This window comes from Mustela erminea, chromosome 16, assembly GCF_009829155.1.
Source record: "Mustela erminea isolate mMusErm1 chromosome 16, mMusErm1.Pri, whole genome shotgun sequence".
In the NCBI taxonomy this organism is placed as follows: Eukaryota; Metazoa; Chordata; class Mammalia; order Carnivora; family Mustelidae; genus Mustela; species Mustela erminea.
The window spans coordinates 21,347,670-21,368,681 of record NC_045629.1 but is presented as its reverse complement, the minus strand read 5'-3'; the positions used below and the strand labels follow the sequence as shown (position 1 = coordinate 21,368,681).

At 35.4% G+C, this 21,012-nt stretch overlaps 1 protein-coding gene across 1 annotated transcript in view; it reads right to left on the bottom strand.

The window, feature by feature from the left end:
- Positions 1–21,012, bottom strand: part of C16H8orf34 (chromosome 16 C8orf34 homolog) — a 386,725-nt gene that overhangs the window by 279,640 nt on the left and 86,073 nt on the right. Inside the window, exons 3-5 of the mRNA XM_032316157.1 lie at positions 20,082–20,213; positions 17,246–17,374; positions 1,704–1,732 (exon numbers count right to left, since the gene is read on the bottom strand). Coding sequence (XP_032172048.1) covers positions 1,704–1,732; positions 17,246–17,374; positions 20,082–20,213 — 290 coding nt within the window. The remainder of the gene's footprint in view (positions 1–1,703; positions 1,733–17,245; positions 17,375–20,081; positions 20,214–21,012) is intronic.

Below are 21,012 nucleotides of genomic sequence, written 5' to 3'. Positions count from 1 at the left end.
ATTTCTTTAAGGAAGATCATGGTGTAAGAAAGAGACCAGCTGGGGCAAAGTCAATGATGGACACGCAGAGGAAGAAGACTAGAAAAGCAAGACAAAGCCAAGAGACCACATCTGCCACTTTTTCTACTTACTATTATTTTCGTCAAAGTCTACTTTTGCCCAGAGTTGTACATATATAAATTAATTTTTAAATATGATGGTTTATTAACCCAATACTTAAAAGTATATTGATAAATTTAACTTATTTAGTCAAATAGCAATGTATTTTTAGGGGACAAAATTCAAAAGGTATAATCCTATTTAGAATAGAAGAGTAGTGACTTTATTGTATTTGTAAAAATAATACAATTATTACATTATAGATTATTATTTTAAAATTTAATGATTTAGAGAATTCCATTTTTTGTGCAGTACTTTCTATCATTCTCTTTCTATGTGTCTAGCCATCAAGCCAGCTATAATATATCTTCTGTTTCAAGAGATATTTGGGTCAATATTCACCAAATATTCATGGCTATTTCTAGATGCTTTGCCCTTTTCCAATTACATATCTGAAATCAGGTTTTTTTCAGCTGAAACAACATATCATAACACAATGAGTACAGAAGTAGTTACGAAAATTCAGAAGTTTCCAATTAAGCCAGGCATTAAAGAGACTTTCAAAAAATGTAAATAATGTAATATTCTTACAAATACCTTGTTTTGGCAAATAAAGTATTTTCCATAAAAAATGTTATCTTTGTTAATATAATGGTTTTATCACTGTTATTTTTAAAATAAACAACTTGTAAATTTTTAGTAGCCTTAATTTCTTACATGGTAAATACTGATAGAGGTACACTAACTAAAGGCTCTTGAGGTCCCTGTCATAAGAGCGTAGAGGGGTCCCGAGACGAAACCAAACAAAAATGAGTACTTCTATCCCAATGACTCCTAAATGTATAACTCAGTCAAATCTCTCATGAGTAATAGCGCATATAAATATGCTTAACAGACAACTCAAAATAAACAAGCCAAAATAAATAAATAAATAAATAAAAATGAACAAGCCAAAAGAGAATTTTTAATGTTACTGCAATCAGCCTAGTCTGCTTTTCCCCAGTTTTTCCAATTTGGGTAAACGCCACTACAGTTTATCTAGTTGTTCCTCTCCCAAACCCAGGAATGAATCATCACTGACTGATTTCTTCTACAACTCCCCACATCGGATACACTTAACAAGTTCTACTGACACAAGTGTTAAAATATATTCCTAATTATGTCACTTCTCACCACCTTCACAACTATCACCCCGGCGAAGGCACCATCATATTCTCTTCGCATCTTGGAATTTAAAAGCAAAACAACTGAGTAAGGTTTCTAAAGAATAGCTATAAAAAAGTACAAGTGTCTTCCATATCCTCACCTTCATCATCAGATACAAGAAAAATATACTTTATATAATATATTATTAGTTTTCCTTTTTTCAGTATAGTGATTCAGTGATTCAATTTTCTCTAACCAAACTCTAAAACTCCTGACTCTAAAGAGTAGTGATATAGAGCCTTCATGCAATAACTTTCATAAAAGAATCAAAGCATGTAACTGAAAGTTTTGAAAAGTTAGCACCAATAAATTATACTTGAACACTTTTTACGTTTCAGAAAGTCTTTCATTTAGACAGTGAATTAAAATGGAAATTCTATATTTTCTTTTCAACTTACCTTATCGAGTTCATCTGAAATTGCAATACCTGGGATTCAAAAGAGATGTATAAAAAAAGTTTTAGAAGCAGTCTTGAACAACCCAATGTTAGAAACAAAAGTAAAAGTTCTATTTGTAAAATTAGTACATTTGCCAGTCAATTTTTGGCTTTTAGTAGCGCTTCAAGATAATGTGGTATATCCTTTCTACTAACAAATTAGGAATTTAAGTCAACTATAACAGCACAAAGTGTTGAATAGTGCAAATGTGCAACAAAAACAAAACAAGTACTATACTGCTTGCAGATTGTGAAATGCAGAGCAAACATGCAAAGACAAGTGTGGAGATGTTGTCTTTATGTTATAATGACAATCAATACAGCTTAGCATGTTACAATTTTGTTCCTTCTGAAGAATTGATTTAGACTCCTAGAGTGATAAAATATTATAGAGGAATAGTGGTTGGAGATCATTTATTTTAATTCCCTTATTCTATAGCTGAAAACACAGACAACAGAGCTTAAGGAATTTGCCCCACATTCCTTTAGGTTGACAGCTTCTTGAGCCAGTGGATGAAGGACTCCTCCTCACAAGTTTGCCTTCAAATCATCCACACATTTCTCACTGTGTATCAGTCTAATTTCTGTCTTTACTATTCCTCCAAAATTGGTCTAAGTCAGCAACATAAAAAGTTTTCATCCTTAACTTGTTTCTTTGTGATATCAGGCTCTTTTAACCTCATTCTCCTCCTTGAAATGCTGCCCTCTCTCTTCATTCTCTTTGTCTTCTTCACAGGAGTCCTCTTCTTTGGGGGTAGGGAGTCCTTCCCTGAAATGCCTGGGGTTCTTTGCTGAGCTGACTTTCTTTTTCACTAATATACTTCCCGTGGTAATCTAACTCATACCAATGACATTTTTATTTCTCTATATGGTGATGACCAGCGAATCTTTATCCCCAGCATAGACCTTCCTGACCTGGTCGCTGAATTCCTGTGGGCATTTCAACTGCGACATGTCAGACGAAAGCCCTCATCCTCCCATCTCCTCACTTCTTTTTTGAACAATAGTTTGCCTGCAGCTGGACAGCAGCCATAGGAGCAGGCCCAGGAGCAGGCCCAGTCAGCCCTCAGGTTTGAGGCATGGGGTAAAGGGAAGCTGGTGTCAAATTCCAGTGTAGGATAGGCCAAGAGACAAGGAAAGTCCTAAGGTTTGAAGTCAAAGGAAACACAGAGAAAATAAAAACAGATTGTAGCCAACGTTCAGCAGGCTATAAATAAAACCTAAGAACGAATGAATTGGGTTGGAAAAAAGAACCTGCAAACAGTAGCAAGAAAATAAGTCTGAGTAAAAATCCCCTCACCTTATCAGGTGCAGAATGTCTGTACAGAATGCCAGTACTTTGTTGGTTGCTATATATTATTTCGCTCTCCACTGACCTACTAAATCAATTATACACAAAGTAGAAAAAGATGCCCTACTTCATTTCGGTAAGCTGCCCGACACTTCCCCTTGTAGATAAAACTAAAACACAAATGTATCTGAGACACATTCTTCGTCACAGTACTCTATGAAATAATTGTTTGGTAAAAGTTATTGGTAACTAAGAATTTTTATGTGTCACTATGCTCAAAGAGATGACTCCAATTTCAAGCTAATATAGGAATTTCAGAGTATCAAGTGGTTTATGTCATAGTCTATGGATGATTTAAAATACATTATTCTAGTTTATAGAAGCCAAATACATATTTTAAATGCTTGTATTTACATTTATTATAGTACTAAAGAAGCTTTCCTTTCCAATGAGTTCAAGATTAAAATTGAACATATGGTATAAAAACAAATATTTAAGAGACTTAGTCTATTTTAAAAAAGAGAGAACAAAGATATATTAAAAAAAAAAACTCTTTTCTCATCCAAAGTCATAAAGCTTAGATATTTAGAATTAAATAATGCATGATTCAAGTGACTCGAATTTTTTAAACTCTCTTGATTTTTTCAACTTTCTGCATTAATGCCCTTGGCCCTGCAATGAATTTTCTCATTCGATTGTTAGAAAGCATTCAGTTGATCCTTAAGTTTTTTACCCCTCATATTTATGAAACCCATTATTCATAAAGATAATAGTAATACTCCACCTATCTAGAATGTAGCCAAGAACAAGCAAGTAAGTCAAAAGGCCTTTGAATAGTGAGAATACCCGACCCTTATGAGCTAACTCTTTGCAGCCTCTGTTCATGGTCCATTACTCTTGATTTTAGCATGCATCAGGAGCTTTTTTGCAAGACAAAGAAATATTTGCCAGTGAAAACTGGCTATAAAGAGAAGGTTGCTATGAAGAGATATTAAAGAATGATGAAGTGACAGGTCCCAGAATAAAACTCAAACTAGGTAAACAGGAAACTTCATTTGGGAAAGGAATTATGCCTCTAATTGTTCCAGGTGTTTGGCCTTACATATTTTGTTCAAATACCTACTATTATATTTTCCTAACATTTACATATTTTGATAAATTTTCCCAAGAAATTACCTAAATGAATTTCCACTCTATTATATATATAATTCTTTCCACTTATTATTATTTATATCAAATTGCCTGGAAATTTTTCACTTTTTGTTATTTCATTTTTAATCAAAGCTTGAACTGATTAAAAGCAGTTGAAAGAATGTTAAAGAAATGCTCCTTTACGGAAGCATGAAGCCGTGATGAGAACAATTCACATTGAAGAGCCAGGATTTTTCTCCTAGTGCCTAGCAGAGCATTCACAGATATTCCCTGAGAGAAGAATAACAATTTTTGGCCATTTCATTAACTCTTAAGATCCATTGTATCTTAAGTCATATTTTTTCAGTTTATAGAAGCTGAGAAGTGGGGAACAGAGAAAATACCCTGGAAAATATGCAAGAAAAAATATAGTGGGTTGCTATAATATGTTGTAAGGAAAGAAGGCCTAGAGTTTAATTGTGGGATTTTTTATTTCCTTCTTTTTTTATTATTTATTTTTTCAACAAATACAGCTTTTATATGTTTAATTAACATATGATGTATGATTTGTTTCAGGGGTACAGGTCTAGGATTCACCAGTCTTACACAATTCACAGCACTCACCATAGTACATATCCTCCCCAACATCCATCAGCCAGCCACCCTATCCCTCCCACCCAAACCCCCTCCAGCAACCTAATTGTGGGACTCTCAATGCACACTGACATATGTGGTCTTCCTAAAAGTCACACCAATACCTTACAGGAAACACTCTACTATCAGAGTAGCCAAAGAGGCTTGGCTTAGGGTGGCAATGGGTGTCCACCTTATAAAAGTGGGCTGCCCATAAGAAACTGGGGAAAATGAGTTCCCTCAGAAACTAAGCTTCTCTTCTAGATAAAGAAGCAAGGGCTCCAGCAGGCATATCTGAGGTGGCTTCCTGGTTCTGCTGTAGTGCAAGCCCATCTGGATGAATTTCATTTGTGTACTTCAGCCTATGGGCATTTCCATTTATTCCAATCCCCAAACAAGTCTCGGTGGTATCAGAAATTAATGCCAAAACACAGTTCTCACATTTCCAAATGTGAGTTGTGCTCTATCAAGGAAACCACAGCTATCTGCTTTACCATAATGTGCATCTTCCCAGGTATCAACTTAGCCCTACAGATAAAATTCAGTTGTAGCTAACAGAAATGGAAGGAGAAAATTTTCAAGAGTCTTTACAGCTTAGTCAGTGTAATTAATCCATGAGGGTAGGTCAGAAAATTCATATTGTATGAAATGGAATGAGCTATTTCTCCAAAATGTTCCCCTATAGAAGATATCCAAACTGGTCCAAAACTAGCTTGTGAGAACCAATTCTGCACATTTCTTCCCAACTTCTCATTGAGTACTAATTGGTAGCCTGAAATAAGCCACGTTAGGCATATTTACAGCATGGAAATTGGCAAATGTTACAAATTAGGGATTACTTTTTGAGTTAGTGTCCCAGGATACTACCAAGGGTTGCACAGTGTTAGAGCAAATACCTATGTAAGTATCACACATACCAATAAATTGAACACTGTTGATACCTCAGACCTATACCTGACCATTTGCCAATTAAAACACTCTTTAGATAGGTTACTAACTGCTCTTAGAGCAAAGGGAGTTCCTGCTACAAAGTGAGGGATTCTATCTTCAGTATCATTACCAAAGAAAAAAGTTGGGAAAAATTTTCTGTAAGGAGTTAAATAGTAAATACTTCAGGATTTTAAAGTTACATATGGTCTGTGTCATATCCATATATTTCTTCTTTTTTTTAAAACAACCTTTAAAAATGTAAGAAATATATTTATTAGCTCATGGGCTACAAGGACCACAGGCTAGATATGGCTCCCTGCTCAGAATTTGTGGAGTCTTGTTCTAGAAACACATTCCAGCTTTTATCCTTGATTAATTGACTCTTTCAAGGATACTTCCAAACTTTCAGGGTTTTCATTAGGCCCCTACCCATCTCCTTACTATAAAAGACTTGTTCCTTCTTCATAGCCTTTCTTACTCACTTCATCCTTTATGCAACAAAGGTACAAAATTTTCCTCTTACATACATGCTTCTCTCTCTTCATTCTTCTTTTACCTTAGCTTTACACATCTTCATTCTTCTTTTACCTTAGCTTTACCTTTCCATCCTTCTAGACTCCATTCAGACATAGTTTCGATCAGACGGGGCCTAAACCCCTTTGTTGGAGGTTCTTTTACACTCCCATAGGCCCTCCTAAGGCACCTTATAGAAGGCTGTGAAATTCTGCTTTTCACACTTATCCCTCCTACTAAAAGGTAAACTTGAGGTCTGAGTGCCCATGTTAACCATCTTATAATGTATGAAGACTGGATAAATCTATATGGCAATGAATGGACAAACAGTTCTCTATTTATCTGCTTCCATTCTCATTCACAGATTGTCATCCTCTAACTCCTCAGGCTGTTTGTCAGACAAGACCTCTTGGTATGTTCATGATTGACAAACTAAAAAAATCATTTGTGATATTTTCTTGGCAGAGTCCAGATTGCTATTATCAGTCACAAAGCATAAATATCTGTCTTCTGTCCTTTCAACAGCTGGGCTCTTTTCCTTGGAAAAGTTCCAGTCAGTGTTTCTCATGAACTGCAATCTGTAGACTGACGTCTGGATGGACTAAAGATATTCATCCTATTGCTGCCTCACTTAAGAGAAAACTGCCAAAAGAAGCAAAAGCCTTGGGCTTGGAAAATGCTGGAAGCCCTGCTACCCTAGAAACAACTCTTCTAAGAAAAAGATTCTGTTGACCAATGTCATATAATACAGAACTACTGCTCTGTTACTTTTAGTTTGTTATTTACCTACTCACTTATCTATCTATTTTTTAAGCATAACTCCTTAAATAGATAAGCCACAGTCAAAGCCAAAGAGCTCAGCAAACAAATCAAATCTACAAATACCAAACCCATCAACTGATATCAAAGGACCACACATAGAAAAGTAGGAAGTAACTCTGCAGTGAAGAAAGAGTAAGGGAAGTGTCTCAGAGAAGAGGGATCAGGAAGAAATGGAATCACAGGTGGCACTCACTCAGCACATCATAGCTGAGTTATGTGCTACGTGCTGGGGAAGGGCAGATGTAGAGTGGAGATGAGTGAAAAGCAGATAACAACAAAGAAGAGTGTTCAGAGAAAAATATGGAAGCACAAAAAGGGGCCACCAAATCCAGTCCATAGAAGGACAGCAAAAGGAAATAATTTTGAAAGAAGTGGTATTTAAGCTGAGGGAGGAATAGGAGTAACTTGGTGGAAATGGAAGCCCTGGAGAGAAATGACAGTGGCATGTGAGGGTACAGGGACAGTGTAAGGAAGTATGTGAAATGGGAAGAACTTCAGTAAGTGTGAAAAACTCCCATGTTGCTTGTACATAAATGGCTAGTCATGAGAGTGACACCGGAGACAGGATTAAGGGTCAGATCACTTGGCATCTTCTCTGAGGTTTTAAGGAGACATTGAATATCTGCAAGAAGTGGGTGTCAGGTTTTCACTTTAGATCCATCATAATGATCACAGTGAGGTACTGGAGGAACTGAGAAACAAGAGTGTGGGTAAGACTGGTTATTCATTCCTCAAACCATTTCCATGGAGGACCTGTACACACAAGCTAGATTACATTTCCCAGCCTTATTTACAGCTAGTTGTGCATTGTGGTCAGATGTAATGCACTACACTTCTACCCCTAGGCATTAGAAACCTCCCCCTTCAGCAGGACCCTTGGAGGTCACATACTCAAGATGGCAGAATAGCAGGATGGAAGCAGTCTGCATCCCCAGCACACATCGTCGGGCTACTTCCTGAGTAAGAAAATACTTGTATTGTTTTAAGCCACAGAGATTTTGGCCATGAGACTACCCTACATAAGGTTATTGCAAGGTAATAAGGGCTCAATAAGCTCAGTAAGGGCAGGGATTGCATCTGTTCTCCTCTGTCCCAGGACAGGAATGAAATGGAACAAAATAGAACATGCTGAATGGATAAACCAATGATCTGGTTGGTGATGCTGAGTGTGAACTTGGGAGTACTAATAGGGATGAATAGAATCAAACCCAAGATAGAGGGGAAAATGAACAAAATTTGGCAACTGATTATTTATGAACAGCAAGGAAGAGAAAGGAGCCTCTAAGGGTTCCAGTTTGGGTGAACTGGTAAGCAATGGTGCCATCACTTGAAGAATGGTATGCAGAAAAGAGGTCATGTTTGAAGAGAGATGAATGATCTATTTGGATACACTGAGTTTAGATGGCAGTGGGATATCCAAGTGGAGATACACTTCGAACATTTTATATAAAGTATAAACAGTCTGAATGGGCAATATATTCATCTGACTTAGCTGTGTAGAGGTCATAGTTAAAACTATGAGGGAGGATAACAATGGAAACAGACAGCATTTGAAAGAACAAAAGACGACAGGTGGGAACGGCATTTAAAGTGGCCAGGAAGAAAGAAGAGCACTGGAATGAAGCCTACAAGAAATGGTGTGAAGGGCATCCAAGAGGATCAAGAAAATAAGAGCCAGGTCCCAGAAAGTAGAAGATGAGCATCTGAAGAAAGAACAGAATAATCAATGGTGACAAAACTACCAGAGCAATTTTGTAAGATGAAGACTAGAAAAGTATTCATTCAGTTTGACAATGTGGCTTCAGTTTGTGACCATAGTGAGAAAGGTTTCAACAGAATGATAGGTGCAATCACACAGCCACACTGAGGGAGGAAAGGAAGATGAACAAGTAGAAATAATGAGTGTTCATTATTTCTTTTTTGAAAATCTGTATGAAAGGAGAATTCTGATAATGTCATGAGGTAACTCAAATTCGAGAGAAGAGTTTTTATGAGTTTGTTTTTAACATTAATGAGAGCTGTGGTATCCAATATGGTAGCCACTCATCCCATGTCTACTGAACATTTGGCTAGCTCAAATTGAGATGTGATGTACATTAAAATTCACAACTGATTTTGAAGGCTCAGTATAAAAAAAAAAAACAAGCCAATAATAATTACATGGAATACAAGTTAAGCTTGTATTCCATATATAACTTGGATATAGTAGGTTAAATAAAATATTTTATTAAAATTAATTTCATAGACTTCTTTTTGCTTTTTTGTAATGTGCCTGTTTGAAAATATAAAATCACACATGTGGCTCACATTACATTTCTGTTGGGCCATGCTTACAGGCTATTAGGGATAAACAGTAGTAATACTAATAATATATGTGGTAGCCAGAATTCTAAGATGGCCCCCCACGTACACACCTGTGTAATTCTTTGAGTCTGCATGATGGGACCATCAAATATGAAAGGATATCACTCTCCTAACTTGGTTACTCACTGGTTAACTGAGTAAATAAGAGAGAAATTATCCTGGATGGCCTTGACTTAGTCAGGTAAGCCTTTCAGGGAGAATGTTCCCCAGTACACTCAAAGAAGCTTTCAGAGAGATGCTCCCCAGTACACTCAAAAAAGTAGTACTGAACTACCATTACGAGAAAATCACAAGGCAAGAACCTGAGAATGGCCTCTAGTTTTTAAGAGCAATCTCCGGCCAATAGCCAATGAGAAAACAGGGATCTAGCAAGGACTACATTTGGCCAATGACCTAAATGAGCAGGGAAAGAGACCATGAAGCCTCAGGTGAGATCACAGCATGAACCAGCACCTTAATTTCAGCTTACCTAGACCCAGAGCAGAGGATTCAGCTAACCCACACCTGTACTGCTGAGTCACAGAAACTATAAGATAGTAAATTTTTATTTTTTAAAGCCACAAGTTTGTGGTAATTTGTTACACAGTAGTAGAAATATAATATCTAACCTTTAATTAGCAATTATGATATACCAGGCACCATGTGAAGCTCTTTAGAGACACAACATCTCATTTTATCTTCACAAAAACCTTAAGAAATAGGAGCCATTATTACTGCAATTTTGCAGAAAAGGTAACTGAGTCAAAGAGGGGTTAAGAAATTTTCCTATGGCCACAAAACTACTATTAGGGGGACTAGAATTGGAAAGATTTCCACATAAAGAAAAGACAAAGCAATTAATGGAATAAGATCTCAGAATACTGGGCAGGAACCGGGATCAGCATCAAGGGTGGAAAGCTTGGAAAGCCTTAAACAAGAGAAACACCTTCTCTGTTGATAATGAAAGGAGAAGGGCAGAATAGCCGTGGATTTAATTACGTATGCAGATGGTAGAGGAGAGCACATTCTACGCATTCCACAATTAAGCTTTTCTCTAAAGTTAGAGGAAAGCTAATTGCTAAAACAGTGAGACAGGGAATAAATAGAGGTGTGCAGATTATTGTGTGGGTTTTTCATAGTTGCAAGAAGAGGATAAAAAGGGAAGGACTGACCAAGATAAGTAACAGTGTTGAAAACCAAGAATTTGTAGGATAGTGTTCATGGGCCCTGCCATTCCTCCCTGGAGCTCTCAGCCTTACTGGTGAAGTGGAGCTGAAGATGGCAGCACTTATTCAAAGATGGGAATTTGACAAGGAGACACAACAGAAGGATGGAAACAATAGGGAAAGAGGATATTGATTACAACTGACCCAGAGTTCAGTCTGGGCAGAGGAAGAGGGAGAGCAGAGGTGAGGGAAAAAGATGAAAAAGAATGAGGGGAGAATACAACAGAGATATTCCTGTAGACTGAAAGTCACAATGCAGGAAGAACAGAGTAAGGATAACAAAGAGCTAGAAAGTTTGCAAGTGGGTTGGGTGCCTGGGTGGCTCAGTCATTAAGCATCTGCCTTTGGTTCAGGTCATGATCCCAGGGTCCTGGGATTGAGTCCCACATTGGGCTCCCCGCTCAGCAGGAAGTCCGCTTCTCCCTCTCCTGCTGGCCCTCCCCACTGCTCATGTGTTCTCTCTCCTCAAATAAATAAACAAAATCTAAAAAAAAATTTAAAAAAAAGAATGCAAGGAGGTTGAACCACAAGCTATAAGTCATGAACACAATTTAACTTTGGAATATAAATTACAGATCATTAAAATAAAGACTTGTGAAAACTGGAGAGATTCTTGATGGTAATCAGGGATAAGTTACTTCATTTTAATGAAGAGGAAACTTGAGGAAGGAGGACAAATGGTATACTCACAACTGCAAGCAAGTAAAGGGCAGTGCAGGACCCATGACATTTCCCACAGCAACACCTGCATCTATTCTATGTGATATACACTGTGGTCTCAAAAAAGGATAGAACTAAGACAGCATAGAGTATATAATATTATAATATCTTAAAAAACACTTTGAAAAATGTGTACCTAACAATGACTGAATTTACAGTTTAATTACAAATTCAGACACATGTGTACATAAGTGTGTGTATGTGTGTGACTGAAGTTTAGTTAAATGAGATCTTATTCAACAGAGAAGGATTCAGAATAACATAATACATATATAATCCAAGACATTTATCTAATACAAGACATAATACAAGTGCACTACTCTTTCTTTCATCTCTGGAAAACACTCCTAAAATTATTAATTATATATACACTTGTCCTTATTCCCACAAGACATTCTAGGGAGAAAAATTATTTATTTTGATGGACACTAGACCATTGCAAAGCAATAATTACTACTAATGCTATCTCATACTTCTACTGAAGCACAAATCCCTGGAGATACTTTGCTAGGTTTTAGAAGATGTCTTTCACACATGTAGAGAGTAGGCATAGAAAATGTAGGTAGAAGAGAAATATCAAGACCTCTTAACAAATCTGTCCCTTTTAGACCGTGGTTTCTTGAAAAAGCTATTAAGTAAATTTAACCTGGCAAATTTAGCATATTCAAAACCAAGAAAAATCAGTGTGGATTAATTTTGGAATATGTATTTTATTCTTTTATATCAATATCCAAAGAGAAATGCTTATATCTATATTCACATTTATACCCATATCTACATATACATATATCCACATGTATCCATATTCATATCCAATGCATATCTGAATATTACAGAAATATGACCAGTCATGACCAAAGATGAATAGACGTTGTTATTCTGGGGGTGATTATAAGTCCATTTTCCTTCTCTCCATTAAAGAAGAATTACAATGAATAAAGGAATGAAAGAAACACTATGTTTTAGAAAACCCCTATAATAATTGTTTCAGGCAAGATTTACCAATGGATGCTGAGATTACTAGGTAAAAGTGTGAAAAAGAAACATGATATTTTGTTTTCAAGTATCTCTCCTAAGATATTTATTAACTACAAAAAGGAAAAGTATTAATGGTGGTGAAACCTGACAGACATCACCTTAGCTAACTGATTGAGATTAACACACCAGTAATAAGATGATGGGCCCTATTAGAATGCACTGAGAAAGATACTACCCTAAGGCCTTTCAATCACAGCCACTAGAAGAGATACAGTATTTAGGGATATGAGGGCCTTGTATCTTCCCAATTTCCCTATTTAGAAGCAGTTTTTCTCACTACTTGAAAGTCAGATGGAAACAAACATTTGAAGGAAAGGGCAGGAGTCCAGGCTCCTAGAATGAGAAAGTCATGTTTAAAGAATGTTCAGAAATGCTGCAAAGGGAGGGATCCAGGCACGAAAAATCTGTCTACACATCATGACCAAGCCGCATTACAAGCCACTGCAAGTTTTTCTAGCAGATCTACCTTTTAAGAGAATCATAGCATGAAGAATTACATAGCTCCTGACTGACTTTAAGATAAAGCATTACATTGAAAGGTTTGCAAAAAGCTAGGAAAAAGAAGCATGATACAATTGCTACTAAAACAAAAATCCTGTTTGTGAACTGGAGAGAATATCTAGTCTTTCCTGTTACTATTTGAATCCTGTCAAGAAAGAGGGAACAGAGAATTTAAGTCTGAATAAGTTGCTAGGTACCACCTATAAGGTCACACCCTAGGTTTTCTTGGGACAGGCCATTGCTTGAACCTTGGTAATTCTGCTCCACATCTTGGTAAATACATAAGTGAAAGGCAATCCAACTCCTTCATTAGAAGTTTTAGGAACAGGCCAAATATTTTCTTGCCAATTAACAATGATATAACAAGTCTCTGTAAGGCAGTTATATTTCAAAGAACAAAAATTGACTAATATGCTATTTGTAGATCTGTGTAATAATTAGGCATATTCCTCAATCATTTTTAAACTCATGTTTTTATATAAATTGAGAGGCTATGAAGAGCCACAGGCTCTGCCCAAAGGGGTATTTATACACATTAATAAAAACCTTTGACATTTAATAGGATAAGACTTATTTCATGAACATAATATAGTAATAAGCTGTACTCAATTTATGATTATTTCTTCCAAAAATAAATCTAGCCAAAAGCTGGGCCTTCTTGAATCCCAACCAGAAGATGTCTAATAATGGCAAAATTATAAGATCCTATGCACTGGGAAAAAGACAATCTCTTCAAAAATGGCGCTGGGAAGACTGGATAGCTTCATGCAAAAGAATGAAAGTGGACCACTTTCTTACCCCATACACAAAAATAAACTCAAAATGGATTAAGACCTAAATATGAAACCTGAAAACATAAAAATCCTAGAAGATAGCACAGGCTGTAACTTCTGTGACATGAGTCGTAGCAACTTTTTTCTAGAAAGGTCTCTTGAGACAAAGGAAACAAAAGCAAAAATAAACTATTGGGACTACATTAAAATAAAAAGCTTCTGCACAGCAAAAGAAATAACAATGCTAAAAGGTAACTCATATAATGGGAAAAAGTATTTGCAAAAGGTTAGTATCCAAAATCTATAAAGAACTTATAAAACTCAGCCCCCTAAAAATAAATAATCCAGTTAAAAAATGGGCAGAAGACAGGAACAGATATTTCTCCAAAGAAGACATCCAGATGGCCAAACAGACATGTGGAAATGTTCTCACCATCACTCATCATCAAGGAACTACAAGTCAAAACCATAATGAGATATTATTTCATGCCTGTCAGAATGGCTAAAATCAAAAACACAAGAAACAACAAGTGTTGGTGAGGATGTGCAGGGAAAAGAAACCCTTGTACACTGTTGGGAATGCAAACTGGCTCGGCCACTGTGGAAAACAGTAGGGAGGCCCTCAAAAAATTAAAAATAGAATTATCATATGATCTAGTAATCCTACAACTGAGTTTACCCAAACAATATGAAAACACTAATTCAAAAAGATACATAATCCCTGTTTACTGCAGCATTATTTGCCACAGCCAAACTATAGAAGTAGCCTAAGTATCCACTGATAGATGAATGGATAAAGAAGATGTGGTGTATATATACAATAGAATATTATTCAGCCATAGAAAAGAATGAAATCTTGCCATTTACAACAACATGGATGGAACTAGAGCATATAATGTTAAGTGAAATAAGTCAGTCAGAGAAAGACAAATACCATATGATTTCACTCACATGCAGAATTTAAGAAACAAAACAAATGAACAAGGATAAAAAAAGAGAGATAAACCAAGAAACAGACTCTTAATTATAGAGAACAAGCTGATGGTTACCAGAGGGTGGTGGGAGGAAGACGGGTGATGGGAATTAAAAAGAACAAATACGATGAGCCCTGAGTAATATATAGAACTGTTGTATCACTATATTGTACACCTGAAACTAATATAATACCATATGTTAACTATACTGGAATTAAAATTAAAAACTTAGTTGAAAAATTATAAGATCTTACCATAGGGCAAATTAACTTGGACATGGGTTTACCACACAAAAGTTCAAAAAGGCTCTAGTGAGTTTTGCACTAAGACGTATGAAAAAACTCAACCTTTTTCTATATATAAAATTATAATATAATAAAATATAATGTGCAAATATGTATAATTATAACCTACTACAAAATACAAATATACATATATTATATACACATATAATATATACACTATTTCTGTCAAAATATACCAAGGGGAAATTTTTTATTTTTTTGTTTCCCTACGCTGTGCCTTTTATTCCCATGATTTATTCATTCTGTAACTGGAAGCCTATATTTCCCACTCACCTTCACCCAATTTTTTCATCCCCCCAGGTATTTTTAACTTTGATACATCATAAAACTAGTAAAACTGTGCTACCTAAAGAAACATATAGCTCTTAAAATATAATCCACTAGAACAAGCTAGTATGCTATTTTCTATTTAAGAATTTTTAATATTTCATGACAGCAAAAGAAAATTTTAGTGAGACCATGGCATTAATGTGCTTCTAAAGGCATCTAATCTTAAAATTGAGATATATTTAAGAACCAGAGAAAGGTAGGAATACTCTGAACTCATTACTAAAACCACAGATATATATATGTATGTCTACATATATAGAATGCGTTTATCAAATCAAGTATTCGATAGCCTACTCTCATGACAGTAATATTTAAAAGCTTTTACTTGAAGTACATTATTTTAAACTTTCACACCTACCAGAAAAAGGAAACAGAATTATGTTTTCCTTCTCTGGAGATGAGAGGACCAAGGCTCATTAGAAGTTTAATGATTTACCCAAGGTTATTAATAAGTGGCAGAGCAAAACCTATAACCTAGGCCTTGTATTACAGAATCATTATTTTTACAGAAAAGTATGCTGCTGGGTTCTGAAAGGATTTTTAAGAAGAATGTGCCCCAGTTGCTACCATTTGAAGTTTAGAGATATCAATGATATCAGGGAAATACAAATCAAAACCACAATGAGATATCACCTCACACCAGTCTGAATGGCTAAAATTAACACATCAGGAAGCAACATATTGGCAAGGATGCAGAGAAAAGGGAACCCTCCTACACTGTTGGTGGGAATGTAAACTGGTGTAGCCACTCTGGAAAACAGCATGGAGGTGCCTCAAGAGGTTAAAAACAGAACTACCCTATGACCCAGCATTTATACTCTTACATATTTATCCAAAGGATACAAAAATAGTGATTCCAAGGGACACATGCACCTCAATATTTATAGCAGCAATGTCCACAATAGCCAAACTATGGAAAGAGCCCAGATGAAAACTGACAGATGAATGGATAAACAAGATGTGGTATACATACACACACATACACACAGGAATATTATTCAATCATAAAAAAGAATGAAATCTTGCCATTTACAGTGACATGGATGGAACTAGAGGGTATTATGCTGAGTGAAATAAATCAGTCAGAGAAAGAAAAATACCATATGACTTGACTCGTGTGTGGAATTTAAGAAATAAAACAGATAAACATAGGGGAAGGGAAAGAAAAATAAAATAAGATAAAAATGGGGTAAAACCGTAAGAGACTCTTAACTGTAAGAAACAAACTGAGGGGGTGCCTGGATGGCTCATTCAGTTAAGTGTCTGCCTTTGGCTCAAGTCATGATCCCAGGGTCCTGGGATAAAGTCCCAAATCGGGTTCCCTGCTCAACAGGGAGACTGCTTCTCCCTCTGCCTCTGTCCCTCTCTCTCTCTCTCCATCAAATAAATAAATAAATAAATAAGTGAATAAATCTTTAAAATAAAAACAAAAACTGAGGTTTGCCAGAGGGGAGGTGGGTGGGGCATGGGTTAACTGGGTGATGGGCATTAAGGAGGGAACTTGATGTATCAAGTACTTGATGTTATATGCAACTGATAAATCACTTAACTCTACCACTTAAACTAATAATATATGATATGTAACTAAATTTAAATAAATAATTTTTAAAAAAAAGTTTAGAGACATCAAATACTCATAGAGGCAATAGGTGTGTTTACTTTTTAGGATGACACAGAACAATCAGGTCCAAAAGAGAAGAGTGAGTAAGATACCATTGTATGTGTGCAACTAACCTGCATAACAGAGACCTGGTAGAGAGACTGGAGTCAAATGGCTCCTCCTACTCTCTATACCTGTCTTCCCAGGAGCATGTGGAAAATGCAAGATCAATCCTCATTTCCAATCTCATGCACTCTCTTACAACCTCTCATGTAATTATGAGGATGCTGGAAATGGGTTCCTGGCAGTAGTAATAAATGTTTCTACTTTAATATGGTTAGGAATTTCTATTATAATCAAGTAAATGAACTTACTTCGAGAGAGATTCTCAAGGGCTTTTCCCAGCTTCTTGCTCTCTTGAAGGATGTGGTTCAATTCATCAAAATCACGGCTTTGTGGTTTAATTCGCCAGTTCCACTTAGGATGATCTACTGACCTTGGCACTATGTTTTAAAAAAAATGATTACTTCATAAGCATGCTACATAATGATAAAAATTTACTATTCATCATTATGTGAAAGACTGTATCAAGATCAATGTACAGAATTAAAATGTTTGTTTTGGAAATAGTTTCCTTATGAGCAAACAGAGGGAAGTTATGAAGCTGGATTTTAAGAAACGTTTTAACTGAACTCGTAAAAGGGAAGTGTGACTATTTATAGAAAAAAGAAAATTCAGGCACTGTTTACTGTTAGTGACTTCTGTAACTTAGGGAAAACATACAAGCAAAGTATATTTTATATCATCATCTAGTAGCTTAAAAATTTCTAATTTCTTCATCAGCAATTAGTATATATTTTTTAGACATTTTGCTATCTTCTGATAAAAGAGAAGACAGAACACATCTCCCTTCACCTCCCCCACATTCCTAATAAAAGTATATTAAATTTTGTTTGGGTCAAACTATTACACAAACAAGAAGAGAAGACATTATTAGGCAAGAAATAGCATTTTTTTTTGAAGAAGAAGCAGTATAAATTGAGGAGTGGTAACTGTATCTAGCAAAGTAGAGAATACCGAAATCTAGTCCCTGAGGAGAGAGATGCCCAACAAGGTGGCTATTTCATAACATTTCAACACTCAAGCTCCAATCAAGGAGGACAAACGCCAAAGCAATAAGGACATAAAACCCCATTTCTCAGATTGGAAGGATCCATTAAATGTCCTAAACAATGCAAACCATATTATCCCCAAATTTTACAACAGTGGCAAAAAAGAAAAAGACCCTAAAAGCTTTCAGGGACAGAAACAGCAATCAAGTTCTTCTCAGACTTCTTAATAGCCATACTTGCCCCAGAAGACACAGACGAAATTCCTTCAAAATTCCAACTGAAAATCAGTTCTAACTTAGAATTTTATACCCAACTGAGGAACTAATCAAGTTATTTATAAGAATTCAAATATTTGTCTTGCAATCATTCTTGTTCAGAAAACCTGTAGTGAAGGTGTGCCATCAAAACAAATAAATAAACCTAAAAGTGGAAAGGAGATGTGGAGACAGGAGACAGATGGTCCTCCACAAGAAGGAAGAAAAGAGAATCCTCAGGATGGCAGTGAAGCATGGTCTCAGAACACAGCTAAGAAAAATGCTAAAAACCAAGAAGCCATGATAGAGCAAGAAGACAAAGGGCTGCAGAAGAAAGGTCTCTAATTTTTTTAATGAAATAAAATATAAAATAAAGTAAGATCAAAGTTAGAATTACTTGATGTATTTGATCATATTGAGTGCTGAATATGTTAAGGCAAGGTTTGGTGAAACACTAGCGAGGGGTACACAGAAAACAAAGCAAATAGAAAAACAAGACAATTATAAGTTCTAGAAACAAATTAATAGTTGCATATCTATGGCCCTACTTTGAAATTATGGCTAATTAATACAACATCGCTGTGTAGTATATATTCAATATTTGAAATACTTGCATGATTGTACTGTGAGGACAAAATGGGCCTGAGGTATGAAACCACAATGTCTTAGAAGGAGGTCAAGAGATGATGCCTCAAATTTAAAAAGTAAAAAAGGGAACTATGTAAACAACTTGTATGTTTGGATATGTACATTTGTGTACCAAAGGAACATCTAAAAGAGTTAAAAACTGGCTCTATATTAGAAGCCTATAATACTACTTCACTTTTCAAACTGTATTTTTTTGTTTTGATTAAAATAAATATCTATATGGTAATGCTATGCCAAAGGCAATCTCAGACTACCAAAATATTTTTTCTGCCCCTTTTAAAAAAGTAATTGGAAATATTTACTTATAAAAAAGAAATAGGAAATAATAAAAATACACAGACCCTCTGACCCAGTAATCTTACAGCTGGTGAATTATCATAAAGAAGTGAGAACACCTATATTTATGTGGTATGTTGTTTATTTTATCAGAAATTGCAAGATATTCATTTATTTCAGGTAGTAGTTTGTGGAGGCAAAACTCTATAATCAATCTAACCATTCTCCCACAGGGGAATAAATAGATTATGGCACATTCACAGCATACTACAGTATACACTTCTTAAAAAGTATAATTTATATCTAAGTTTAGCATGAAGATATACCCACAACACATTCTAAAATAATAAAAACAAATTGCTGAAGAATGTGTATAGTCTAAAGGCAAATCAACTCACACTTACTTTATATGCTAGTTGTACAAAGAAAAGGATGTGAAAAGATGCAAACTATTTCAAAAGATGTGAAAATATACAAACTATTTCTGAGGAAGCAGAATTTGAGGGGGCTAAAAGAAGAGAAAAGGATTAAAAATTTAAATTTTGTTAAATTTTTTAATATAAATATCCTTTCTTTCCCCTCTAAAAGATTTAATTTGCTTTACTAAATGTACTTTATTAAATGTAGGTCTAGTATTGCCTTGAATGTGATACAATGCTGCAACTGAACATGACAGGCAAGGAACCTGCTCCAGGCAGCTTATATTCTTAAAAGACTATTATACTCAAGAAGGTCTAAATCAATTAAACATGCTTGAGCATATGAGTGTGTGTATAATGCTGAAATGAACATGACATTCATTAGGATTAATAGCCAGAAATATCATAAAAAGTTTGACTTCAATTCTTACCTTTTCTTCATTTCGTTAATAATACATACTTACATACATTAAGTAATATTTGAATGACAAAATTCCTTACATGATTTGGATTCTGGTGATGGTGGGGAAATGTTAGACACAGCAAGGTCACTTTTTGACTTTTTAGGCTTCTTTGCACTTAATTGCCAAGGCTTATCATAACTTCTGAAATCCCTTCTTGTTCCTTTATGTTCTGTTAAAACAAACAAACAAACAATACATATATATATATATATATATATATATATATATATATATATAAACTCAACGATAAATGATTTCAAGATTGATCAAAAACTAAATCTATGAAGTCATTAGATATGCCTGGCAAAAGCTATAGTTCACCTCACATCAAAAATAATGCAAGTATTCAAGAGCATTTCTTGCTTAATTTCTCCTGTACATTTTAGTTTTGAATTTGATGTGATTCAATTTGTATATTAATATGATGAAGACCATGTTAAACTGTGAAAGGCTTTTAGTATGACTCTTTAAGGCATGGATTACCATTACTTAAAATAACATTCTTTAAATGCGTATTATGGAATAAAGCACTGTATTCTAATGTAAATGAATACAACTGAGGCTCCTGGGTGGCTCAGTCCCTCAGAGAACCCGCCCTAGGTTTCCCCTCAGGGTGGTGGGATGGGGCAAGTGCAGGGCTCTGTGCTCAGTGGGAAGCCTGCTTGAAGATTCTCTTCCTCTGTCCCTCCCCTGACACTCACTCTCTCTCTCTCTCTCTCAAAGGTAAATAGAGAAATCTTTAAAAATATATATAAATAAATAAATACAATAAATAAAAACAACTAAACATTTATGTAAATTTTACTCATCTGATTTTACCTTATCTATTTTTCACTAAGACATATTAAACCACTGATAGTCACCTACATTCCTTCCCTAGAATCACCCATTTTTTTCCACTTCTCTATTAAAGAAAGGGTAATTCAACCAACTTCGTTCAATTATAGCTCCCCTTCAAAGGTGGTCAA